Source organism: Chiroxiphia lanceolata, chromosome 8 (genome assembly GCF_009829145.1).
Source record: "Chiroxiphia lanceolata isolate bChiLan1 chromosome 8, bChiLan1.pri, whole genome shotgun sequence".
NCBI lineage: Eukaryota > Metazoa > Chordata > Aves > Passeriformes > Pipridae > Chiroxiphia > Chiroxiphia lanceolata.
The window spans coordinates 9,228,014-9,255,525 of record NC_045644.1 but is presented as its reverse complement, the minus strand read 5'-3'; the positions used below and the strand labels follow the sequence as shown (position 1 = coordinate 9,255,525).

General features: G+C 43.4%; 1 protein-coding gene across 27 annotated transcripts in view; it reads left to right on the top strand.

Annotated features, from left to right (window-relative positions):
- Window positions 1-27,512, top strand: part of TCF7L2 (transcription factor 7 like 2) — a 175,895-nt gene that overhangs the window by 50,856 nt on the left and 97,527 nt on the right. For 24 of the 27 annotated variants that reach the window (XM_032694540.1, XM_032694538.1, XM_032694545.1 and 21 more), the window contains exon 4: window positions 12,284-12,385. The exons of the other annotated variants lie outside the window; for them this stretch is intronic. In XM_032694540.1, coding sequence (XP_032550431.1) covers window positions 12,284-12,385 — 102 coding nt within the window. The remainder of the gene's footprint in view (window positions 1-12,283; window positions 12,386-27,512) is intronic. 27 annotated transcript variants of the gene reach the window in all.

Sequence of the window (27,512 nt, the reverse complement as noted above, 5' to 3'; positions counted from 1 at the left end):
GCAGCCCCTTCCCACCCCCCGCCCTGCTAAGAAAAATCCTTTTTTTAATCCTTTTTTTTTTTTTTTTAAGACAGCTGTACAGCTGTAACAAACCTCGCATAGCTACTGGGGTTTTTTTGTCAGTTGCAGGTAAGGCTGAAACTAAAATATTTATTTCGCACTTGTGGGTCTAGGGCACTTGGCAGAGGTGTATGAAGGCTCCAGTGTTGTCAGTTTGGCTGTGGCTCTCCCTGTGGGGCCATGAGGGACTGATGTGTGCCCTGGTCCTTGTCCTGAGCTTCTGTGGGGACCACCCTGTCCCCTTGGTGTGTGAGCTGCTGCCCAAGCTCCTGGGTTGGCCCTTGGCTTTCAGAGAGCATCCCATAGGGCATCCCATAGGTGACTGCTCCATTGCAGTGACTCCTGGGTGGTCTGGGACTGGGCTGCCATCCCAGAGCGCTTCCTGAGGAATTCTACCCTCTCCTCCTGCACTGGCTTGCTGCAGCCCCAGCTCTTGCACTGCTGCAAAGGCACAGTGCGAGCTGGTGCCCAGCTTCCCAGGATTTAGCATCCCTGTGCTGACTCCAGGAGGGTGACTATGCATCCTGCATCCCTCTTTTGCTAGGAAGTGTGGGCTTTTGCAGGCATTTCCTCGCTAAGGGGGCTGCCCCTCTTGTCCCCTCTTCTGGGCAGCCCTGCTCTCTGCATCCTCCCTCCCCATGGCTTATCAGGAATGTGCCCCATTCTGGGGAGAGCTCCCACAGGGAGAAGGGTATTAGCTAATTGTATCAGGGTGTGGGGTTGAAGCTATTCTGTGTTTAACTCTGTATGAACCTGATTTACCATCCTTGGAGGAGATTTTGCTCCCATTACAAAGTCAAATATGTCTTTCTGCTCAGCTTTGTGATTCCTTTATGTGGAAGTTGTTTTTCTTGTTTTCTGTTTGCCAAGTTATTTTAATTTTCTTTTACATGTTAATATTGAGGTGAACATACATACATGAACAGGCTTCAAAAACACTCTGTGTTTCCAAACCTTGGTCCTTTAAATAAATAAATATAAAAGTTGCCTTGTGGGCTAGCCAGTTCAAAATGCCTGCACTATATTTAGCAACAAGAGCAACATTTTCAGCTCTTTGCAGATTTATACGCTCAGGGTTGCTCTGATGACTCCTTTGTTTTAACTTTGGGGCTGTGGCATGAAAGTGTGACAAATGCAGATCTGGGAGCGCGGGCGTGTGGTGTCTGCGGGCTCCGCTCCCCGAGGCCATGAGTTGGGTGTTCGCAGCTGGATGGAGCAGCAAAGCAACCCTCACCTCTCCAAAACAAACCTCTTCCATAACCACAAGAATTTGGCACATGGGGCAGAGTCCCTCCAGGACATGAGCTATTGCAGAGCTGCTGGTGCCCTTCTCCCTGGGACAGAGGCCCCCTCCCAGCCAGTGTTTCTACAAAGATTTTTTTAAAATTCCAATTTTTTTTTTTCCTACTTCTCTTCCACCCACACTTGGAGAAGAAAAATGCAGGCTCATGCATGTTGTATTTTTCCTGTGCAGCAAAAAATCTTTTTTTTTTTTTTTTACTTCCTATAGATACATGGAGCACTGTATGATTTTGAGTTGCTGTTCAAAAAAAAGTGGTTTTCCATGTTTTGTTTTGTTGGTTTTTTTTTTTTTTTTTTTTACAAGTTGTTAAAATTGAAAGGATTAGGTTGTGTTAGTGCATTGTGCTGTTTGACTTTTGTTTCAAGTGTCTTTAGGTCAGGGAGTGGATATGGCAATATAGATTTTTGACTGAGAAGAATTTACCTCTCTGAACAAAAAAAACCCCACTACTTCTAGTAGTATATTTTGTGCATCTTAAGTCTGCAAAGTATGCCTGTTCAACAAAAGTTGCTTACATTTGATGCACAGCCTGTTGTTACTTGAAAACTCAATGTGCCTTTCTTGGAGGCTTACTGCACTTTATTTGGATTTTACAGGAGTTGGACTTATTGGAGTGCCCTTTAAATCAGGGGAAAATAATGCATAATGGTGTCAGTTTGTTTTAGCGTCTTTTCTGTCTGCATCTCCTTTAAGAAAAAGCATTTTATCTGTTCTTGAGGAAGAGTTTGTGTGGCTGATGAGTCAACTAAGGATATTTTTAAAATACTTCATTTAAATACCATAAATGCATATTACATTGTTTTGGTGGTGCTAGAGGAAACCAGAAAATAAATACATGGTGTGGCTGCCCAGGAACAAGAGGTGACAGCACAGATTTAGTGAATACTTCATTTGTTTAGTTTTACTTTCATCCTAAATGATTCACTTAGTCCTCCACCTAAATATAATTCTTCCTTTTTACCCAGGAGTCAGCTTTCCTGTGGCCAGATGGGATGTCTTTTCCATAGATATCTGAAGGCAAGCCTTCATCTTTTCCTCTTCTGATGGACAACTGAGAGATCCAGCTTGTGTTTGGAAGGAAAATGGGTGCAAGCACTCTTGCAGTCCCCATGGACTAGCACCATCAGAGAAGCAAAAAGGAGTATTATTGACAGGGGAAACAACTGGTGCTGAAGGTTTCTTTCCTAACTCTCTAGGAGGGATTTGGAAAGAGCCATAATCCTGGGCTAGGAGTAATTTGTTACAGCAAGATGATACTTGAGTGGCAGGAGGATTCTGGCTGAGGGTTTTATTCAGAGGAGTAGCTGGTCTCACAGAAGGTCAATCTGACACAAATCCTACCCCAGCCCACAAGTTTTGTTTCTCAGCCAGCACAGTTAGCTGAGGGGACTCTCTTTTTTTACATCTTTCAAAGACATCTCCACACATCTGAGCTAAAAGATTACGGCAAGGAATGTGGACCAGGATATGATGCAGTGGAAAGTTGGGTTTGTGGTTTTTTGTTTGTTTGTTTGTTTGTTTTGGTTTTGGTTGAATTTTTTGTTTGTTTGTTTAGTTTGTTTTTTTGTTTGTTCCCAAGGCAGGCTTTCTGAAAAACAGAATAACCTCAACAGCAACCTTCCCAGTTACTCCTAGGAGGTCAGAATATTGCTGGTTCCAGTCTTATCTCTAGTACTTTTTCCTGAGGTTGCCTTAAGGTTACATTTTTGAGTTAACTTTTTTTTTTTTAAATAGACAAAACTTACCACCCCTAGGGAAAGAGAATTTTGCAAGTTCTTGGTTTTCATGAGGGCCTGAAACCCTTGGAGCCATCTATTCTGCAGTTACCTCTTGTTGCACTGAAGGCCCAATCACACATGTAAACCACAAGGGAGGCGACAGGAAATTTGGTATGAAATTTGCTGGGTTTACTATAGAGTGACTCCCGGCAGTTCACCCAGAATTGCTACATCGACAGGAATTTTTGTGGTAGTGATTAGAGTCATGAGTTTCACTTACCCAAGAGTGGGAGAAAATACAACTCTTTCAGTAAAACCCTGTTAGGCCACATTACAGTAACAAGCAAACTGCTAAATTCTCCTGTAGCACCTTTATCCAGGGATCCCACCCACCTGTAGCACTCATTCACAGGTACTTCACAAGACCTGAGATGAAGATTTGGATCAAAGTGAAGAAACCCCCCTCTGCCCCCCTTGTGAGTGTGGTGAGGCACTTGCACAGGTTGCCCAGAGAAGCTGTGGATGCCCATCCCTGGAAGTGTTCAAGGCCAAGTTGGGTGGGCCTTGGAGCAACCTGGTCTAGTGGAAAGTGTCCCTGCCCATAGTAGGGAGGTTGGAACAAGATGATCTTCGAGGTCCCTTCCAACACAAATCATTCTGTGATTCTGTGATGGATCCAGGACAGAGTTGCATAGAGTTGCTCTTCACGTTTGGCTTTTCTTCCTTCGTGCACATACATGCAGTGGAAAGTGGTACCAGTTCAGCAGTCATTCAGCATCCTGGTCGTGTAGACATGACTTTCCTGGTGGGCATCACTACCAGGGTACTGAAGAAGTCTAGTTGATTCTTCTCATAATTAGGAAACATGTAACTTCTGTTTCAAACTCCACGTGGTGGAGGTGAGGGAAAGATGGGAAAGGGTTTGGAGGGCCTCTTTTACTCCTTTACACCAGCATGCCGTCCTGTGCTACAGATCCACGTGGTGCAGTGAGAGGGGAGCAGGACAGGGCAGACATGTTCTGCAATATTAAAGCAGAACCAGGCTGGATGACCACTGAGCACTGTTATTTTGATGGGTGTTTTGTTTGTTTGGTTTGGTTTGGTTTTGTTTTTCCTTAAAAAAAAATAAATTAAAAGGTAGTTTCAAAACCTAAAGTTAAAGCCCCTTCTTTACAAATGGACTTATGCTCTTACCAGAGTGGCAGAGTTTTAAAGGAGACAAGGTTCTCCTGGAGCAGCCCTTCTGTTACAATGGAGGTAGTTCAGCGCCATGATCTGTCTCTAACATGCTGTCAGATATCTTTACTGTCTTTATTTAATGGGGAGGAAAGGAATTACATTTTATAGACCATAAAATGCATTCTTGGGCTTCATGCAAACACTGGTTACCAATTGTTCTTTCACTCTCTGGGAGATTGCCAGGATGAGAAATTAAATGTGTGTCTGTACATCAAATTGTTTGGTGAGTCTTGTAGGCTGGTTTAACTTCATTGAGTCTAAGCTAGATGTATCTACAGAAAGACTTCCTTGAGATTTCATGACTGTACCATTCTTTATCTAATGGAAACTCTATGCTTGAGTGCAGCAGAATAGGTTGCAAAGAAAATCTGGAAAAAGCTTAAAGATGAAGTTAGGTTTTTTTCTGGCTTTAAGTAAGTAGGTTGTTCACTTGTTCCTCAACTGAAATTATGCTTTTGTTTGTGCGTGTTTTTTTGGAACAGCACTTTGAAGGCATCCAGATAGTCCTCAGCCAGCCTGCTGATTTGTGCAGGGAGGACTTGTGGGGTCTTTCAGATTAAATGTGAAAAAAGTAATGGTGCTTTCCCAAGCTCCACCCAAGATTGAGAAATACTGCATGCAGTTATTTTGCAGAGATACCATGAGAACTGCAGAAAGTAATGCTGTACTTTTATGTCACATGAACATTCTTCCTCTTGTGAAGCTAAAAAAATTATTTTAAATTCCTACAGTAGCTGATTAGCTGTTACTTTGCTTCTTCATGCTTGGTGTCAGTATCCTAGAACTTAACTGTAGCCTACCAACTTTGCCTTCATTAGAAGCAAAAAACTTGTTTTACTTTGCTATTTCAGTACAACTGGTGGCAAGAATGCTTTTCATCCATGTCAGAATGAGCAAAGAATTATCTGAATTTTCTTGAACTTTCATAGGCAATAATTTTTAAGGAAGCTTCTGGCTATTCTCTTTAACTCTTTCCCTGAGCAGCCTCCTCTGCACCCTTATCACTGTGTACAGAAAACCTGTGTATGTAGAGGTGATGTGTGGCAATAGTAATGGGATATAGCTGTTATACTGCATATCATCTGGGATGTGGGAGAATGGCTGTGCACACTGTGAGGGCACAGAGCCTGCGGATTAGGTCAGGAGAAAGCAACGGATCTGGTGCTTCTGGGACATTCCCCCATCTCTAGTCGGTCTGACTGCTCACCCAGGAGGGAACTGCAGGTGATGATGTGCCAGTGGGGCTCAAACTGTTGATTTGTGCCTTATTCCACCCCAAAATGGGCATACTTTTTGCCCATTGCCTTAGGTTGCTCTTGTGCCTTCAGTGAAGCAGTTCCAGATTCCCTGGGTTTCTGCTTTCAGGCATCCCTCCTTGGAGATAATCTTGAACTGTTTAATTGCTAACACATTTCGGTAACTTTCAGCCCGTGGAAGACTTGGCATCTCCTTTTTTTCTGCCCTACCAGTGTGACAAAGGCACAGGCAAACTATTGAAATGGGCAACACATTCCTTTTGTCAGGAACTCTTGTGTATTACTGGAAAGGAAGGAGATGAGTTCACTCGGATTATCAGTAATGGGGAAATTCAAGGCACTCCAAGTGTCTTGTTCAGGAGCATATCAAAAGATAATTTGGATGATACTAGTTCTGGTGATTAAAGGACATTTTAAATTGGGAAGAGAACTTAATGCCCTATGTGCATGTGTCTGTGCAGGTTCATCAGTTCCTGGGTTTTGTTCCACTTTTCTCCTATTTATGTATTTTATTTAATAATTTATTTTTGTGGTGTTGCAGTTGTTTTAAAGGATGATGTTAGTCAAAAAATAAAGTGGTAATAAATATATATGTGCTAAATACTTCCGGGTTTTACAGTGCTGTGCTTTAATTTCTTGAGTGCTGTGGGGAAGTCTTCTGTGAGGAAAGGATCAGTCTCCTTGAAATCAGCCTCATTGCTTTCATTTTGAGCAACTCCTCTGTGCCTCATCGTCGTACATTACATATTCTGTAGAAGGGCTGAACATCATGGGTGGTGTCTATTACTTCTCATACAAAAAATTACAGACATTGCAGATCTGAAAGAAATAGGAGACCCTTTTAAAGTTCCGTCAGCAACTCCTTCAGATATTTAAAATAAATCCCTAGGATTTTTGCTCTCACATGGTACACCTCTGCAAACAAGGTGATAACTGAAGACCAAAAATAAGGGGTTGAGTTAAATTAAACAACAGAGCGGAAGCTGAGGGTCTACATTTAAATCTTCAGAGACTTAAGTGGGAACACTAGTAGGTTACAGGCCTTTCTTTGTAGGTACGAACATGGGTATCCTCTTGCAACTATTTTTCTTGTCCACAGACAGCAATTATGGTCTTGTTAAGTTCAGTCTTTCTTCCTATTGGCTTCCCTGTAAATATCAGCCCTCCCCTCGGCATTGTGGTCTCCTGTGTTGCTACTGGATTATCTCTGGTTAAAATTTGTCTAGATGCTCCCTCCCAGAATTGCTGCTAACTAAATACCAGAGAAATTCTTGAGCTTCAAGTTGAAGTCCAGGTGTGTACTTCCATGTGATTCGGCAGTGCTGGCCAAGGGAGAGACTAACAGCAAAACTAGGATTGGGAATGTTTGTATTTGAGATCCAGGGAGAAAGCACAGACTCTGAAGGTGGAAGTGTGGTCCCATGGCTAGGGGAGATACTGGAGACCCATGGCATGCAGCTGATTCCAGGAGTCCTGCTCCTAGTTTCAGTTCCTGGGAGCTAATAAGCGCCAGCTGCAGGAAACCTGAGCTGGAAAGTGTTGTGTAGCTTTCCCTCTGTTAAAAATACGGCTTTTTTTTTTTTTCTTGTTGCATTTGTGTATTTATATGCTGTAGAACATCACTTTTAGGGCATTCTAGCGGTGAAAACAATAGTGTGACAAGGGGAAAGGTCTGGGTTGGACACTGGTTCAGGAAACACCTGTGAGCTCAGTGCCATCCTTTCCATCGTGGCCTCGCGGCTGCAAGCTCAGCTTTGGCATGCGGAGCAGCTGCTGGCCCTGAGTGGGTTTCCACGAAACTCCTGTAGCCTGGATATGAAGTTTAGCTGCTTTTGACCAACTCTGCTGTGAAATCTTGGGAAAGATGTTTGTTTGCCTAGCCAGTGCTCAGGAAGGTGACTGCTTTGGGTGGTATTTGGGGGGAGTGGGCATGCAGAGCTGCTCCTGGTGGGTCTGTGCTTTGCAGAACCCCTGGTTGTGGATGGGAGGTGTGGGTGTGATGGATGGAGGAATGGAGGATAGGGAGGTTTTTAGATTTTTAGTTCCCTTTTACGGAGAAAAATCTGGGCCATTCAAATCATTTGCTTTTTCCCTTGTGCTGACAATTTAACAGCCTTTTTAAAAGCTTTGGTTTCTCTCAAGTATGCTCACCCCATACTTGTTTTAATTCTTGTGTGGAGGCCTGGAGCTTAACAATTATTTTGCTTAAGCTCTCTGAGACTTGCCATAAAACTTTTTTTTTTTTTTTGAAACACACACATGCTAATGATCCCCATCAGATCATATTGTTAAATAGGGAATAAAATACTTGCACCAGGATGACATTATTTTAAAAAAATGTTAAAAGCAGGCCAGCAGAGCCCATTTCAACAGTTTGGCTCTGAAATAATTTGCACAGATTTGTTAGAGTTAATTTGTTGAAAAGTTCAATGTTTGTACAGGCAAGACCTAATTTCCACACTGAGACACAAGAAGCAGGAGAGGAGTAAGTGGGTGTCCAGCATTTGCAAGAGCAGGATGGTGGGAACTTCCCTCCCTCCTACCCTTCTCTCCTGGTGCAGGAATGTAAAAGCAGTGTCAGAAGGCTGAGAAAGTCAGCTTTGGATTTTTGTGGACTCCTTGCAAATCAGAGGAACCGTCTGGCTCAAATCTGCATTTCAGGCCAAGAGAAAAGGATTTCCTGCTATTTAGTTGCTTGAGGAAGGAAAGGATTTACCTCTCCGCTGTAACAGGACTTTAATTTTTCTCCTTTTTAATAAGAATATCGTAACGTAAGACTACAGTAGTAAACCTGTGAAAGCAATCATGTCTCTTCCCCCTCTTCCCTCACGCTCCCCAACTCCCCCCCTCCCCAAGCATCCTCCTGTTGCAGCTCCCAGCCCCAGCAATGGCTTGGCATCTCCCTGCACTGTGAAAGAGAGAGTTGTGGGGGGGGGCGGCTGCTGCGACATCGCTCCCTCGGACGGCTGCTGTGCTCAGCCCGCCATCTGGATCCAGTTAGCTCTCTCGGCAGTAGGGCTGAGTCTCATTTCCTCCAACCAGTAATGTTATATAGGCAGTGATCCTGTTCTGCCCTAACATAATTGAAAATTATGTGTATTGTAGACTTGCAGCGCTGAAATGTAGACTTGTAAAAATCTGTGGCTCAGGTAGCCTGTGGAGATTGAATTTGGCACACAATGAAGCTTTTATGTAAAGTAAGAATTATAAGCCACCACATCAATATTGTGTTACAGGCATGACAATTCTTGGATGAGGAGGCCTTGAGTCAGGCTCGTCACCTTAAACAATGCTAATATTTCATACTTTATCAACTGGACTGGCATTTTGAAGCCAGCAAATTTAACTTTTTTTTCTTTTGCAAACATCCCACCATTGAAGCTATGGGTTCCCTAACTTGACAAAGGCATTGGCTGTGGGCTCTGACCCCCTCTGCTTATCTGACAGACAGAACTTTTTGCCCTTGGCGGGACTGGGATGCTGCTCTGGATCCAGGCCACTTAGTAGAGCTCATGGAAGTTGCTTTGTGAATCCCTTGTGTGTTACTACTTTCCCTTGGGTGTGGTTATTTGCTTCTATTTTGTCTCCCACTGGTGTATTATCCACTGGTGGAAATGGAAGCTGTCCAGGTCTGTGCTTGTGTGCAAAACTGAGCCCTCTGGGTTTGGACCATTTTCTGCTGGACTTCATGTGCATGAAGAAGGAGAAACTGTTTGTGCTTTAGCCTTTGCACTGTAAGACTTCTTGGATCCTCTTTGGCAGGGGTGGGTAAGAGAATGACTTTACTGAGAATCCAGACTAAGGTGTTTAAAAGGATAAAAAGTGTAACAATAAGATATTCTGAAACCTTAGGTGAGCCTGGTGTGGGAGCTGAAAGTACATGATGAAACTGTGGGCTCTTGTGGGATGAAGGTGGAGTGGGAGCAACCGTACCTTCTTGCTCTGTTTCTTCTAATGGAATTTATTGCTAGTAAAAGCCAGCAGAACTGACAGTCCTGAAAGCTTTGTAATCCCTGCAATAATTACTGACTGGATGGGGTCTGATGTGAGCTTGCCCCTGCTGCTTGTCAAGGCCTCTGTCTGCCCTTGGGGCAGTCTCAGAGAAGCCCACGTGTTTCTTGGCTTGTGTTTTAGGGTAGCTGCTGATCTGAGCTCCTTGTGGATTGTCATGGTTGATTCCAGGGATATTCCAGGGTTGCTTGTGACCATGGAATGGTCATGGACAAATTAAGGTGGTTCATTTATTTTGGTGGGTAATGGCTTGACCATTTCCTGAAATGCCACTGTTTGAGTCAGGTTCTTGTAAGAGCTTCAGCTGAGGCAGCAGTAGCTTTTCACTCTCCAGAATGGTTATGGACTTTGAAGCAGTTGTGTACCATGCAGCACACATCCTGTGAGGACGTTTTCCTTGGAAGAAGGGAAAAATACTTCACTGATTGGCTGGAGAACCTGCGGAAGCCAGTAGAAACTGCAACCTATCAGGACCGTTTCTGCAAATTTGTGTGCCCCTCTATGTGTTGGTGTTTCAATTGCTGTCCAAGAAAACTGACAAACTTCTGAAAATGCAGCAGTTAACGAGTGCCATCCGCAAATCTGAAACATATCACATTTCCCCTCAAGTTAAAAAGCTCTCAGTTGGCTTAGGTTTTGGGTCCATTTTCTGTGCACTCGGGCTGGATTTTTATGCACTTTTTTTAAACCACAAAGAGTTAGAAAGTTGCTATAACATCATCTCAACTTTAAAATTTATGTTGTGGTCACATATATTGAGGAACAGGGATTTGATGCAAGTGATCAAGTATCTGGAGGCTTACAGTCGAGTCGTAAGAGTTAGAAATGTCGCTTATGGGTAGACTACTTCTGGTTTGTTTGGGTTTTATTTCTTGTTTTTAAGAAGTGCTGAAACATTCTGGTCCACATTGCACAAATCCCAAATGTGAAGATGAATAAAAACAAGACTTCTTGGAACTTGAGGAACTCGTATGGGGCACAAATCCAGAGTATGGGTTTGTTTATTTGCATTCCAGTAGCTCAGAAAACTCAGGCCCTCCAAGCGATGGGAATTGGTAATACATCCTCCTGCTGACTCCTGCTTTTTGGGCACCTCAGTGCCCAGAGTCTTGCAGCAAACAGACCTTCCATGTGAGCAAATGTTTTGCATACATGAGCAAATGTGATAGTGATGTGCTGAAAGCATGGAACCAGATCTCCTTCCTTCCTTCATGGGGATTTAGATACAGCTTCCGTTTTTTCGCCTGAGGTGGCAGGGAGTTGTTTGTGTGTGGTGGTTCTTCAAGATTACTCGTACTTACAAAATAAAAAAAAGAATGGGTAAACATAACTAGATATTTTCTAGGAATAGATTGGTCAGGTCAACCAGAGTCTAGTGATAACCAGGAGCTTCTGCAGTGGCGTGATCTATGCGTACATCTGCTTTTCTTAGTTCTGGGAGGGGGCTGAAGGTATGTGGCTGTACATGTTTCTTCCAGCATGATACAGGGCTTTTAGAGGTCATGTATTAACCTGTGTGCCTAATTGGGACTGCACAGCACCATGCAGAGAGAAAAGCTTGGGCTGAAATTACATTTAGATGTACAGTGCAGAAGTCTGTTTGGGCTGACTGGTTTCTCTGTGGGCCTACTCTTATTCTCTTGTTTGGAGTCAAGCACTTCTGGTGCAGTGATCTGGGTACCAGCTTGAGACTTCACCTGTTTGGTGGAAGCCTTAAGCTCTGCTGTGCGATCCGGCTGAGGTGCAATGGCTCCTCCAGTGAGATACAGCAAGAGGACATGCTTGAGAGCAGAGGTTTTAGGCAGTACTTGATGCTGGTTAAATCTGTGGGAACATTCTGCTCCTTTTTCAAGAGTAGCTAAGCTTTTCTTGCTTTCAAATCGACATCCCCTTATGCTGCAGCCCTGCCGCCTGTGTGTATTTGGCCTGTGTACTGATGGCTGTGACATAAAGAAGTTGTGGCTGTTCCTGAGTTCTTGGCCATCACAGCTGGGCCTGAGCACCCCAGGCTGTACTCTTACCTTAGAATCAGCAACGGGAGAGCTATTAAGTTTGGCCTTGTCATTAAGTTACCCTGTGCAAGCCCCTTAAGGGTTGTCTGACAGAAGATATGCAAGAAGAAAATAATCCACAGTGACTTCTGGAAACAGTGAGAAGTAGAGAAAATAGGTGCCAAGACCCAGAGGTGCTGAGTTATTTTGGGGTAGACCTCTACCTTTGAGGCTCATACAACACAGGGAAGCTTGAGCAGTTGACATGGTGCCTTTGTTGAAAGAAGGCTGACAGATGACCCATTCAGTAATAAGATCATATTCTTAACCCATGATGTGTGTTTTCCCTCTTCTGAGACTGATATCCACCTTCCTTTCCTTTGTCCCATCCTCTTCATGGTTATGCTATTTTCTTTCTGCGTGGGTTTTATAGATTTGCTACAATTAGTAAAATCAATGTAATAATGTCTTTGCAATTTGGTATTTTTTTTTCTTATTCCTGAACTGTACAGCAGTGGTATGAATTGTTAGTTCTGCACAGATTTTGTCTTCACAAACATGTAAAGTTGTCTTAATTTTTGTTTCAGTTCCTTGCATAAGTTTTAATTTATACTTTTTTATTCATGTTACCTAAGATTTGTTATTTTTTTTGCCTTTATTTTCTGAACTCATTTTTCTTTCCCCATTTCTGTTTCCTCCATCCAGTATCTGCAGATGAAATGGCCACTGCTTGATGTTCAGGCAGGGAGCCTTCAGAGTAGACAAGCCCTCAAGGATGCTAGGTCTCCATCTCCAGCACACATTGTTGTAAGTAAACACAGAAAGATGTTCTTCCTTTGTTTGAAAAAAAAAAAAAAAGGCATTTGACATTAATGACATTGGTTGTCATCAGTTTTCTTTCACACAGACCAAAGGAGAAATACCTCAAAACAAACAAAATCCCTAATGAGTCCATGGTAAAAGGAGGAAATACGTTTATTATTGTGAAATTATCATCCGTGTGCCTTGCAGGAGAGCAGGGAGTCAAAAATGCTCTAAATTTGCAGAATTAATTGGTGGAAGTGAAGTCCAATCAGGCTGGTTTACACATCTGACAGTACTGAACTGAAGAAAGTGAAGAGACAGTCTGGAAAGCATTAGAAAAATTAAAACCAAGCCTGTTCTATGGCCTTAACTGAAAGAAATCTTTTCTTATTGCAAAATCTTGAATGAAGGTTTGTGAGAGTCGGTCAGCATTTTACCTGAGTGAAGGCTCAACAGAGCCACGTTCAACAAAGCATGTGTCCCTTTGTGTTGTGATGACTTCTCATTTAGTATAAAATGTGTTATCAAATGTTTACTACTAGTTGCAAAATATAAAAATCTCTTTATACTGAGCATAACTTTTTAAAATAGCTTTATTTATTAATTTTTAACAAAATTTTCAATTCTTGGTTAATTTTTCTTGTACTTCTATTGTAAAAACAATGTTGAGTTTGTAATGTTTGGTACAAATTTACATGAGAGTGGTTTTATTTTACTTTCTAAATTAGCATCCACAGATGGAACTTGTTTGTTTTTATGGTGATATGCAGGAGAGGTGATAAGCAATGACCCATTCTCACCCATATCCAGTGTCAGTGCCATCTCAGCTCTGACTGTTCATCTGGGAAATTTATCTCTGGAGAAGATGGCATGTAGTGGGCTAGAATATTTCTTCTGAAATAATTCATCATCGAGTTTTACATGATTTTTTTTCTACTTTTTTGTAACCACTGGATGATAAGGTGAATTCCAGGAAAAGAAGCATTAGTTGTTCTTTATCTTTTGCTCTACAGTCTAAAACTGACATAGCTAGTAGATTATCCAAGACACACACTGGTTTTGTTAGAAATCTCAAATCATACTAAACATTTTTGAGGAACTTCTTTTTTCATTGTTGTCTCTTTAAATTGAGGATTGTTAGCCCTTTGCAACAAGGGTCATAGTTCTTTATTTAAAAAGAAAAAAAAAAGGGATTCCTGTCTTTTAGAATTCACAGCTTCTAAACCATCCCTCAATCCATCAGAGAGCAATCAGAACAGGACTGCTCTTTGCCCAGTTGGTATCTAGTACTGGCTGCTTCACTTTTTCAGAATGATTTTCCTTTTCCTTCCCTGGGCTGTCACTGGAGAAAGAGATCAGAGAAAAGATGTGTGGCTGGTTATTCAGAAATCTACAGTCATCAAAACCTGCTATAATCTTATTCTTAATAAGAAATGAACTAGAGTCACTTCCTTACTTTAATTTTCTTTTTTTTTTAACTGCTGTGCTAGAGGACTGACACAGGACATAGGAACGTTCCTGGGGCTCTGGAGCTGGTGTGGTGCAGTGGTGTCAGGCTCGTAGGAGGTGATGGAGAGGGAGCAGGAGGTTTCTCCTGGCTAGTTGCAGCCTAGGAGGGCAGGCTGAGTTTGGTTGGGATCACCTGACTTCCTATGGCTGAGCATCCACTGTCCCAAAGCCTCTTGCTGTTCAGGAGAGCAGGCCTTTAAAAGCCAAAGCATCTTATCCTACAGGGGGAAGTTGGTTGGGATCGTGGCCCCCCCCCCCCCCCAGCCCTCTCCATCCCTTCCACCCAGGTGTGGGCAAGGGGGAGACAAGTGGTCAACACAAATATACAAAAAAAGGGTTCAAAAATCAAAAAACATTTTGGAAAATGAAGCGAAATCTGCTTCCAGGGAGACTGAGGTTGATCCGCTTTGTATTTTGACCATTTATGGGGTTCTTATGGGTCTCTTTAAAAGCTGTTTCACTCTGCTATTCAATAAAAAGCATATTTACCATAGCAACCACTTAGGCCATGAGGAACATATACTACCTCCGAGATGGAGGCCACCTTCCGAAAGAGCCACAGCTGGCATTTGTAATGTGATCTTTTGTGCTACTTATAATGTTGGAGGGAGAGGAGGCGGAGGAGGGAGCCGGGGGAGAGCAGTGGGTTTTTGGGGGGGGGCGGAGGTTCTGCACGGTTTAATGTTTATTTCTAACAGCAAACTGTTTTGCCTTGTTCTGTTAAAATATATAAATAAGGGGCAGCTTTTTCCACCCTTTTTCTTGGCATCCACCCCAGGCCACATTAATTTTGTGGAGTGAAAATGGTCTTGTTTTTTGGTAAATAAAGTTAGAGCGGGTAATGGCATTCGGGGGAGATGAAGTGGCTGCAGATGCCAGTTGGCCTGGGATGTGTCAGGCATCTCTGGTGTCCCTGTTGCTGCTGCTGTGCCTGCCTGCAGCACCTGGGACCTGGCTGCTCTTGCACAAGGCTCTACACCCATTTCTGCATTTGTGAAAACGTGATTAATCTTTTTATGGAACAATGAGAGATGTTTCATGGGCATGCTGATGTTTCTGTGCAAGTGTAATGTGGAGGAATAGAAACTGGTTCTCTACCCTCATTACTGTGTTTTGTCTACCCATCAAGTGTACCTGTGCCAGTTTTTCATCTTTAAATCAGTTGGACTTCCCTGAAGATCTGTAGGAAAATGCTAACATCTGCAAAGCACTTCTTATATTTCCCCTATATTTGAAATCAGGATTTGAGGCCAATCTTTATAGCTGGATTACAAAGGGAGGAAAGGAGAGTGTGGGGGGTTGGTTTTTTTTTAATTTTTGTTTGTTTCCCCCCTTCCCTTTTTCCTTTTTTCTCCCCTTTTCTCTCTCTCTCTTTTCTCTCTCTTTTCCTTTATTTTTCCCTCCTACCTCTTCCCCTTTCCCCCCCCCCTTTTTAACTCGCTTCTCAGAACTTGGCTGTGACAACCACGAGCTCCATGTCAGGGCTGCAGCCTTTATGCCCAGCTCTGATGAAACTCCTCTGAGTAGTTGAGCTTAATGACTCAGGGCTGCATAACATGACCATCTATAACGTCTTAAGTAAAATCTGTACTATTTGTCAGCCATCCTCCTTTCAGATTTGTTTAAGAACATTAAGTTAAGGCTACAAAAATTGAAGCAAAAGACCAGCATAAATAATTTGGCTGAATTGCTGCCTCCAGTGCTGAGGGCTGGGTTAATACTGCTTTTTCATGGTGCTTGAGAGAGTCTCCAAGGCCCATAATGAGAAACAGAATATTAAACTGAAATTATGTTCGGTATGTCTTGAGGAAGGTACAGCATGAGGCTCCATTTAAGACCAATGTATTTATTTGCATTTAGGTGCTTCACTGGTCTGGTAAGACTCTTGCATCTTGCTCTGGCACAGTGATGCTGCTTATCTATGTCCAAAGGTGAAAGAAAACTGGAGGGAAAATTGTTTTAACAGGATGCTATTAAGCTTGCTAGGTGAAAATTTTGAACGCGACCTGCAGATAGTACTAATATGAGGCTGGGATTTTTTTTAAGTTTTTAAGTGTTTTAAGAGGGTTATTCCCTTCTTTCTTCTGACTTTTGATTTCACTGAAGGTGTTAAAACTTTGTAATTTTAGCAGGAAGTTTTGGGTGTAAAGCATACCCCAGCTGGGTGCTTCCAAGCTGCTCTAAGGGGGTAGAGTGCTACTTGTCCTGAAATCCCACATTCAGTGTGCACCTGATCTGATCCGCATGTGTGCTGCCACCATGGTGATAAGGATGAGAGATGGGTGCCCTAGGAGTCTCATATGAACATTTTCTGTTGCAGTGTGGACAGGCAAGTGAAAATTAGCATGGTATGTCTGTTCAAGGATCTCTGAAATCTGCTCACTGCAGCAATCAAGCTCCTTTAAAACCATTTTTATCTCTGTGCATTCCTACAACCATAAGGAGAAAACCAGTGCTGTTCTTCCCTGTCCTCTGCAAAGTAAACAGTGACTTGACCGTACCCTGTCTTGGGCAAGAGTGTGGGGTGATTGACCAGTCCAGGGATCCTGCCTCCTGCAGGCTGTACAAAGGCTTGCTTTTAGCCTCCTTTGCACCAGATAAAAACATTGAGAACCCGAAATGATGGTGTATTGGTACAATAAATTTCTTATAAAACAATTAAAAGGTTTAAAAACTTTCCGCATTTTGAAGTTAATGTAAATGTTACCTTGGGGTAACAGGACTTCCAGTACTTTTTGGCCTGGGTTTTCTAATATGTAATGAACGCGGTCATATTGTAGACGGAATCCCCAGGAACAAAGAATCACTGTGCAGTAGTGTATCTAATTTTTTTCTTTTTTTTTTCTTAAGAAAGTAAAAATGTGTTTTCAGAATATATAACAAGCAAAACTGAAGGCAAAACCATCTGTCAGCCATTTTGAATTGCATAGACAGAGAGCATCTGGGACTGCTTGATGGTTTGGAGAGATAAGGAGTTTTTTCCCAGAACAGCTGAAGTTGAAGCTGCAGTCTGCCCTGCCTGGTCCCGAATTTCTTTATTTTATGTGATAACTAGGTTTTTTCTTAGCTAGATTTTAAAATGCACCTACAGTGTCACAGAAGTGACCACGGGCCAGAAGTGGGGTGTCTCTAGATGTATGTGTGGTCCTGTAAGCATAGAGCCATCTGCAAGTGTAATCTTGTAACTTCCACTCACAGTGCCCCAAGAGAGCTTTTAAAGCTCTTGCTTTGTTTGTCTTTAATGTTCTGCTGTAGAGAGGCTGCTCTTCCTCTGCAGTAACCTCTTGAGATGTTCTTGGATTCCAGGCCATGTGTGCCCATGATAGGACATCGTCTTCCCTCCCTCCCTAGAGATTTGCAGGGTGATAAAGAACATGGTGATGATATGAGGGAAAGGACTTGGGTGGGCATCATTCATGTCAGTGCCTGGTATTGAGAGGGACACGTGTGGGAAGGAGGAGAGGGCTGTGCATCTGAGCTGTACCCAATCAGTCTCTGGTGGCTGGTAGGTCACACCTTGGTGCATGGACCCAATATGCAGATCCCTGAGACTTACACTGCAGAAATACCCATGCAGACCTAATTGGAAAGCTCCTTTGGTGACTCTCTCCTTTTTAAATGCTCTATACTTTATTTGGCTAATTGCTCTGGCAGTTGCAAAGTAAACAAAATGTTTCATTAATACATGCCCAAAAGTGCACATACATCTTGTCCTGAGTTTTTGGAGCTGCATGGAATTAAGCCACAGAACAAATTAAACTTGCTGAGAATTTTGTGGCTAAATCTTTCACCACTAATTCCTTTTGATTTTTTTTTTTTTTTGGTTGAAAAGGGTTGTGTTCAAAGAAGTCTGTGTACAAACCAGAATGTTTAGGGCTAAGTATAGAATTCACCTACCGGCAGCCCAATAAAATTATTTTGGATGAATTCCTATAACACACACCCTTTATATGCAGTACCCATTAAATATGAATGGAAACCTAATGCTCGGTTTGTGTAGAGCACAGGAGAAATGCAGGCTCCTTAAAAGTAATTCACTTGGTAATTCAATGTGTTTGCAAAATAGTTCAGACTTTAGGGGACTACTTCGTGTCCCCGTGTTTACTCTGTGACACAATGTCCATCCTCTACAGACCTTGTTTCAGTACTGGAGGTAACTCCTCTGCTCTAGTGCTGAGACTGGGGGAAATGCATAGGCTTGTACCTCTTACTGTGAAGTGAGCAGGAATTTAATGCTTCTGCAAACATCAGTCAGCACTAAAGCACCTTCAGAAGACACCTTGGGGCTGGATTGGCAACTGGGATGAATTGTCACGCTTGGTTGTAGTCAGGAGATCTGTGAATAGCTCCAAGAACTCTGAAGTATTTGGATGCTGGGATATTTCAGCTGTGAATAAATGCTCTAAAATGTATAGTACTGCCAACTCAATTGTTCTAGGATCATGAGTCAGGCCTCAAAAGATCATGAGGATTTGTGCGGGGGGGGTGGTGGTGGTTGTGTGTTGGTTTTGTTTGTTTTCTGTTTCTTAAATAATGCATTTTTGTATTCTCTTTATTTGTTCTGTTTCCTGAGCCTACAGGGTATACTCTGCTCATTCTCAAACTTTTCTCTACAGCAGTTCAGGAGCTTGCTGTGTGCTGTAAGCGGAGGTTCTTTCCCTAAACACTTGGCTTCAAGGCTACCCCACCTTGAAAAATAGCAAGTATTGCTAGGCTGGCTATAAAGCTGTAGGAAGTAGCAACCCTAAGCATTGCTCCAGGAGAAGGCAGCTGAGTAGGGGTGTCAGGGTATGCTCAGCACAATATGTTGAACATCCATTTCTTGTGAATCACCTGGCTTGACTTTGAGAGAGATTAGTCCTTGGTGCTGACAAAGGCTCTGGCTCATGAGTACAGGGGTGAGATACCTTGTGATGGCTGCAGAGCTCCCAGGCAGGACCAGACTCCCTTGACATTACTGGGGACAGCTCAACAGGTCCTGCTGAAGCAGCAGGTTTATAGCCCAGGATATTGCAGTGAATCAGCCTCAGTTTTGATTTCCTGAAGGGGCTGTGCGGTCTTGCACCTGAGATTTGGCATTTTAGTTTGTCATAGCACACCAATATATACCTGTATGTCTCTGACATACCTGAGTACTGAAACTCTCTGGGTAAAGGGGAAGCAAGACAAAATCTTGCTTATCAGAGATCCTTAAGAAAGCTGTAACTGTGCTACCTTCAGTGTGGTTGGAAGTGCATCTACTGCAGGATTCCTCGTTGTATCTTTTGTTTATAAAATCCTCCCTATATCCTGAATGTGGCAAAAATATGATCTCTAAATTCTGTCCCCTTTTGACTAGCTAGTCTGGAATACAATAATACAGAGAGCAACACTTTAAGGTAGAAACGTACACTAGGAAGGTGGTTTAGGAGAGTATTTCAGCACAGAGGAGTGCAAGTTGCATTTTGGATTCAGTCACGTGGTAGTTCATGTTTTGCTGGAGCATGTGTGTTAAATGAACTTCTGGGGACTTGTGTGGGCCTAAAATTAAATATCGACGAGCAGTCAGCTCTCCCGCAGAAGAGCGGATGTGCCAAGAGGAACGGAGAGAATACAGACAGTCCGTCCCCAAAGCCCTGGGCGGGTTCAAGGACTGCAGCAGCAACAGCTCGACCTTGGCAGCAGGCGAAGAGCCGCAGCAGTGCCGGGTGATGCTGGAGAGCCAGATGGGTGAGCCTGTCAGATCAAAGATGATGTGTACCGAGGGTGGCAGACTTGGCAGGGCCGCTCATTGCAGGTCCTCCTCCCCGTGCACCCTGTCTGCGGCTGAAGTTTGTGGCTGGATTCAGTCTGGAGCTTAGAGAAATAGGTATTGAATAATGCAGCCTCATCTGGAGCCAGAGCCTGTGCTGACTGGAGCGGGAGCAGCCATCATGGGTAGAGCAGAAGATTTAATGGGTCTAATATGGCCCTGGCACCATTTTTTCCCAAATTTCTAGAACCACAGTCTTTCCTTTCCAATACAGCTTTGGACCAGTTTAGGCAGAATGTGAAAGCCCAAATATGCAGTCGAAGTAGCTGTCTCAGAATAACTATTCCCCATTATCTCTCCATGCGGCCACTCTTATTCAGCAGTAAGAGGTCCTTTGTGTGGTTTAGCTTAATCCGCTTTGGAAACGGATTAAGCTAAATCTCACGAAGAAACTCTTAGTGCTGAATAACAGTGTCCACACGGAGAGATAATTCGAAATAGTTGTTCTGCATTTTTCAATTCACACTTGAGCACAAAAACTTTCCCCAGCAGATGAGTCCACTTGACTAGGAACCGCCTATTTTCTGTCTAAACAAGGTCTGTGTACTGTGTCCAGGTGCTGTAGTAAAGTAAATAGCATGTATTTATCATTAAAAAGAAAAGAAGGAAGCTGGCATTGCTGGGCTCAGGACCATTTCTTTGCCAAGTTGCTCAAGCCCAGGATTATTGCTTTTCTCACCAGTTTGTGTGGTTTGGGATTAGGTTATTCATGGGATACTTTACTTTCTGGACTGTATAGATATCTCTCCTCTCTCCTATGGAAGAAACTGGAGCTACCTTATAAGCTGTTGCATAAAGAGAAGGAAGGATGCTTTCTCCTCTGCTCTCTGCAGACCTGTTTGGCAAAGGGAAGACCCATTTTGGAAAGCCTTTGGGGAGTTAGAGATGTTACAAACAACAAGGATTGATGCCTTCATACAACAGTCTCCCACCCCTAATCTCTCCCCAAACAATGTTCTGTGCCTATTTTCACAAAACAAAGCTACAAATTATTGTCAAACAGGCTTTGGGTTTGGATATGCAGTGGGCTGGCGACGGGGGTCTGGTTCCAGGGGAACTTGCCTTTGAGGCTTCACTCATACCTGACAGATACCTGTGAGTAAAATCATTCAGCACTTTCTCAAGATGGGGAAGCATTGCTCACTCTTCTGTTTCACTAGTGTGGCCAGAACAGATGTCAAGTAACTTTCCCAAATTTGTTTTGAAAAACTGATGATTTCCGCATCTGGATTTTAGAGGGAAGCAAAACAAACCCCTGTAGCCCCACAGGAAAGCAAACAAAAAAAAAGGAAAGTGAAGTAGTTTTTGGTATCTAAACCTTAAATCCTAACATGTATCAGACCTGAGAGGAAAGTTACTTCTGGTGTTAGATGCTATCAGGACACTGTGTATCTATGAGTCCTTGTGTCAGATGTACCTTATGTCTCATGTCTTGGAATTAGTAAGTTTGGGGAAGCTGAAACAGTCTTTCCTCTACTTTGGCAGGCAGTAGCCATGCACCCTGACTTCCATCTGTAGAAGTGATATATACAAAATGAGAAATAGGCTGGTAGTGGGTCCTGGACATGCATGTTTTGAGCGCACACGTTTGTGTGTCCTTTCCAAGTAACCTCCCTGATGGAAAAACTAACCAACTCTTAGGGTTTTGTGTGTTTTGGTTTTTTTGTTTGTTTGTTTTGTTTTGTTTGTTTGTTTTCTTACCTTCTTGGTGCAGATTAAGGATCTGATGGTGTCCCTGGACCCTGCAGAAAGAGGTGGGTCTGTGCTAGTTTCCTAGGAGAGGAGAGTGGTTCTCTAACATGCATTTTTCCTGTTGGCACGACTCAAAGACTTCTTAACTGCTATTACTGTGGAAACTAGCTTCCCCTTCCTTTTTACTTTTCAGGCCTTGGTTCAAGAAATCATTAAACATGCCTCAATGTCCATCAGTGTTCAGGACAACACTTAAGTTTGTGCTCAAAGTATTTTCTTCTGTAATGATGCTTTTCTGAGCTGAAGTGCTGGAAATGAGCATTATATGAAATAAAATCCCTTGCTGTGAGATGGTTGTGGCCTCTACCTGTCCTCCATCTAGCAAGCGCTGAGAAGGGAGAAAGGGAGAGAGGGAATAGCATGTCCTGAACTCTTCTCCCCTGGAGCTTGTCCTTATGCTGATGTATTTCTTCCCAGGGCTGTAGGAGGAGTAGTAGAAGACGAGCTGAAGAAGGGTTTACTTCCCTTGTTGCTCATCTGACCACTGGAAAATGGGCAAAAATCTATCCATGGTCTCCTCTCCTGGCTGGAAAAGATAGTGTCTGGGAGAGGAAAGACAAAAGAAGAAAATTTTACCCCATTCTATACCTGCAGAGCTCTGCAGTGTTAGTATTGAGTGTTGTTGGGGATGTGACTGATATGTAATAAGGAAATGGTGTTTTACAGAGGAAGGCAGAGAGAAGGGACCTGAAGTCCTCCAGACTTTCCTAGTGTGCACTTACGGCTGTTGAACACTTCTCCTGCCAAGCAGCTCCATGGAAGCAGTATCATTAGAAAACCCCAAATGTCTGCAGTGCAGTTTTCCCTGGCGGCAGAACTTCTGTCACTGCACGTTGGGCATGTCTACGTGGTTAGTTAATATGAAGCAAGCAAAGGCTAGAATTGCTAAAGCTGTAGGTGCTCCACATTGACTCCCCCTCTCAATGCTTTTCAGGTATGTTGGGCTCTTTGGAGGGAAGTCATTTACTGGACATGAAATAACCTGCTCCTCATTAAAGGGCTCTGATGTCCAGGATGGGTTACTTTGGGATAAGCTCTGGTGTGAATCTGAGGCATGCTGGTTGCTCCACAGTTGCTGCCCGGGGGATAAGCATCAGGTAGCAGCTGCCATTTGGTCTGAAGGCGTCCAGAGCCAAGCACGTGGCCGGGAGGTTACGGAGGTGCTGTAAGACCTCGGCGAGGCTCACCCTGCAGTAACTTGTCCTGCTCATCGTGCCCAGAGCACGTTCAGGGAGCGTCCACTCACAGTAGATGGACTGTTAAGCTCCACTGCTGCGTAGGCAATCACTTGGCCACCTCAGATCGCTTCGTTGGGGAATCTGTGGGATGAGTAAACAGTGAGAAAATGTGAGGGAGCAGCCCCAGCACTGGTGGGAGTGGAGAATGGCCAAAGAGCTGGCGCCGTGTTTTCTTCTGGCCAGCTCAGCTGCTGCTCGCCTGGGCATCCCTCTGGGCTTGTGACTCTTAAATTAAAGCATCATCCTGCTTCCGTTCACTGGTGTTTGGGATTGGGTACCTTAGTCTGGGGTTGGAAAATCAGGTACCCTTCCCAAGTGTATTTCAAGTCTGATGGTTACTTCTCCCTGTGTTTCAGTTCTGTGGTTGTATAAGGAGCAGGTCAAAGTGCTTGGTGCAAATTAGAGATAATTTCATTATCACTTTGTTGTTACCTGTATTTAGGAAGATCTAATAGGCAAGCTACTGTCAGAAAAGCAGATTGTTGTCCCTGCCTCAGATTTCCCAGATCCAGGGGAGATGGAGCTGTGCAGTGCAAGGCACGGCAGGGGTTGGGTTGCTGTACGTGTGTGGTGTGACGGGCACCGTATGCTCACGTCCTTTTCCCAGAAAGGTAACGTGTTCTGCATATCAGATCATGGCAAAGCTGGAAGCGATGTACAGCTCCCTGGAGTCTGAGTTCACAGTCCAAACTGGTAGGCTAGCCTGTCTTTGACATGCATATTTAATACTGTAAGTTGTCTTTGCATATTTTGCTGGAGGGGACTAAAGGCAAAAAAAACCCCAACAGTTGCTCACCTGTCCTTCAGCACAGGTGAGCTTTGCACTTTTTCCCTTGGACATCTGTGAGACATTTAAAAGAGCATCATGGGTTCCTGACATCAAAGAGTTAATAGCAGTGAGTGGGTGCAATAGCTCATTAGGACTTAAACGTGGGCTGCAAACTCAGAAATCTTGATAATTTTGGTCTATAAGGACACTGAACTTTCAACCCTAGTTCAGCAATAATAAATGCCTGTTAAGTAAGGCTTCCTTTTATGAAGAGAGGGTGGATGGATGCATTTCAATGGGCTTTAAAAGTATTGCTACTTGTTTCAGCGTCTGCTGGCCAAATGCATCCGGGCATGGGAAGGCATTTCAAGATCTGCACAAAAAGCACTTTAAAGTATAACCTTTGTGAGCATCTTAGCTAAACCTGACTGCAGTTGGAAGTAGCACTTTTATTATTTATTTGCAAATATTTTTATTTTAAAGTTGCTTTAAAAAAACAAAAACCAAAAATAAACCTGTGAGCAATTAAATGAAAATGCAGTTTTGAAACTTTGACCCAGAGTGAAAGGTGGCGGTGTATGTTTGCCTTTTGCATGGATGTTTTCATAACCAAATATGTTAGTGTTGGTTTTTGAAAGCAGGGAAGGTGAAGCTGCACTTTGGGATAGAGCTCAGGCACTTGCTTAGGCTGACAGCCTGGAGGAGAGGGGCTCAGGCACGTAGCTGTTCTCCAGCCCCTGCTGGCTGTGCATGAGGAGCTAAAAAATTTTTAGCAGCCCTTTTGTTTACCTGTAAAAGGTTCCTACAGACATTATGGGGACTAAACTTCGAAACAAATCACGGGGGGCTGCAAGTCACCACTTCACAAGTTGCAATCTTCCTTGCCTTTAGTTTGCAGGTCTTCCTTCTGCTGAGGTCTTACGTGAGACTCAAAGTTGTGTGTGTGTGTGTGTGTGTTTTACCTCGCCTCTCAGAGAGCACGAGAGAGACCTCCGTGAAGAGAGTGACAGGGTTTGATATAAACCAGCAGGACTGCATTGCTGCCATTATTCGACAGTAAACCCTTTCACAATGCCATATGCTGTGCATTCCAGCGCAGCAGCGGAGGGTGTGATATAGTTAAAGCACACTCGGCAAACAGGAAACGCTGGTGACCGCTGTGTGTGCTTTTCATGGAGATAAAGTATTGAGAGCGTAACGAAGAAAAAAAAAGTGCTGGGAATGGGGGGAGAGGATGGCAGGGGTGAAGGAGAGGGATGTATTTTGGGCCTGGCGCTCCGGTCATTATGAAAACGCAGGCAGGAAGTGCAGCCGCGAAGCAGCCAAGAAAGCGCTGCTTTGCTCCAAGATGTTTGTTTTACTCCATTGCATGTATTTTCTAGTTTGCTGCTGGGTAGCGGGAGTGGGTGTGTGTGGTTTGTTTTTTTTTTTTTTCCCCTGGGTGTTTTTTTTTCTTTCTTTTTGTTGTTTTGTTTTTTAATTTTCTTTTTTAAGTTCCTGCTACTCTGGCTTAGTATCCAAGTCCCTTCCCCTCTACCCTACCCTGGTTAATTATGAAAGGCTATTTTAAGGAGTACAGTAATACACATTTCATGCTCCAGGAAAATGCGAACATCGGTGTTTAACTTAAGCACGGTTATTTTCTGGGCAGTGGCTCTGCAAAAGGCATTGCAAAGCCTCCTCAGAGCTAGGAAGTCGCTATTGCAGGGCAGAGAGGAAGGCAGGGGGATGGGACCAACAGGTCCTCGGATGGGGAGAGCTCTGAATCATAAACACACCATAGCTTTAATAAAATAAATGAAGTGGAGCCTTTTCAGACGAGGGCAGACTGTATTGGGGCAAGCCGTGCTTTTAGCGTTGGGAGTGAAAATTGACAGACTGAGAACTGGGACATAAACAAAAATGTCAGTCCCTGGGAGTCTTGTTCACTGGACAATGTCTCAATTGTTTCAGTGATTTTTCGCAGGCAGCAGGGGATAGTGGGAGATTTAACTATTTAGCAGCCATGCAGGAGCTTGAGGTGCTTGCAGAATGAAGTAGTAGTGGAAAAGAACAATTTTTGTTTGGAAATGATTAAGCATGTCAGTGGGTGATAAGGGAAGGTCACACTGTTCTCCGCATACTTGTCTGCTGTTGAAGTTGGGCTTTAAGCTTCTTTAATTTTGTTTAGGTTTTTCTCCTTGCTTAGAAAAATGTGTTTCGTTTCTTTCGCCCCCCCATCTTGCTCTTTATCAGGAAAAATGAGAATATGGGACAGACCAGTAGATATTCAAGAAGTAGGGAAAACGTGTATAAGGTGTTACAATTTTTTTTTTAATTAGTATTTCTTCATTAAATGGATCACAGGCAAGCTTGGTATGTTAAAGGCTGACTAGATTATTTGGAACAGTCTGAGATGTGAGATAGGGAATGCCCTTTATTTTATTAACTGCTTTACAGTTTTGCTGAAGTCTCGAAAAGCCACCTTCAAAGAAGGCAGAGGAAAGGCGAGGAGCTTAGTTGTCTCATCATACTTTTGCTTTATTTATTATAAAAACAAACATTGAAACATGTTGCATACTAGCCCAATGTGGGCAGGGTCCAGAAAGCTGTAACTGGTAATTCTTTACTCATCAGATTTTGAATGTGTGTTTTGTTGTGGGCAGGGGGGAGGAGGGTGAGATGCAAACCAAAGTTACTTCTTCAGGGCGCAAAAGCTGTTGAGGTTTATTTGCAGGAAGATAAACCTCTTTTAATAAAACGTGGGTCTTGCCTCAGTTGAATGAAGTTGAAACATTTTGCAGGCTGGAAGCCAACTCACTTGGTGTGCAGCAGCCCAGTATTAAAGGTCTGGGATGCGCTGAGGTTGCTTTAACTTAATTTATGGAATAATAATGTATCCCATTTTTTTATCCGTGCATCCTCCGGCTGCTTTGTGTTCGGATGCATGTTCGCAGCCCTGCACTTTCTCCTGCTTTCACATTTCTCCTTCCCCAGCCCCCATCCCCTGCCTACAGGCAGCCATCCCTCCCAGCAGGCAGGAGGCCGGGAGCAGCCCAGGGCTCTCCACCGCCTTCCTGCCGGGCAGGAAATTGCCTCCTCCATGACTGTTGCACGTGGTAATGCAGCAAAACTTGTGCTCATGGGCAGGCTGCTCCCGAAGTTCCTGCTTGGGAGATATGCTCTCCTGTGTGATAAGGATGGGGAAAGTAAGCTGTTGGTTTCCAGATGCTTCCCTGTGTGGTTGACACAGATGGGAGAGAGGGAAGAGGTAAAAATAACGTCAGTGTCCTATTTGAAACAGGCTGTGTCTCCAAAGACCAGAGTAAGGAGAATAAATTGCTACTCTTTGAGTCTGGTCAGGACGAGATACTGGGCACTGAAAACACACGCTAGATCTTCTGTGGAAAATCTGACTCCGTGTGTTTTGAATTGATATTGGTTTCAGAGATCTAGAAAACAAAAGTTGACATGTTGGAGCAGTTGCTTCCCTGGGTAAGGATCTTGTGTAGAGCTGGATTTAATAATTTATAATTAATCATGCATGCAGCGAAATAAATTGCTCTTCCTGTTACTTAAGAATCACTGAAGAGATCGTGATTTTTTGTGAAACTTTGTTTGTTACTCATGCACAAGTCTCAGCATTTTGCCTTGGAGATCATCCACAAGCAGTTCCTGAGCTGGCTGGTGTTGGGGCTCCTGAGCAGGGATGGGGAACATGTGATGCGTTTCCGTCCCCTGGGTTGAGCAGTGAGTGATACTCTTTAATTAATAAAAGTTTATTTTCCATGAAGATTCTCCAGTACTTGCATAAAATTCACTGTCTTGGCAAGTGTCCTTACCACTGAAGTCATTTGCTGGTGTAGTCAGAGAAAGCAGTTAGATTTGTCACTTAATGAATCTCTCTTATTTGTTACAGAGCACATCATAATGCTGATCTAGCTCAGGTTGCCCTGGTTTTGTGTGTTATAAACACAGAGGGAAAGAAATCAGTATTTTGAAGAATTTTCTTAGGACTCTTGAAATTTCCACACCTTTCCAGTCATGAATAACAGTCAACTTTGATTTGAAAATAAACTCATTACTTATAAT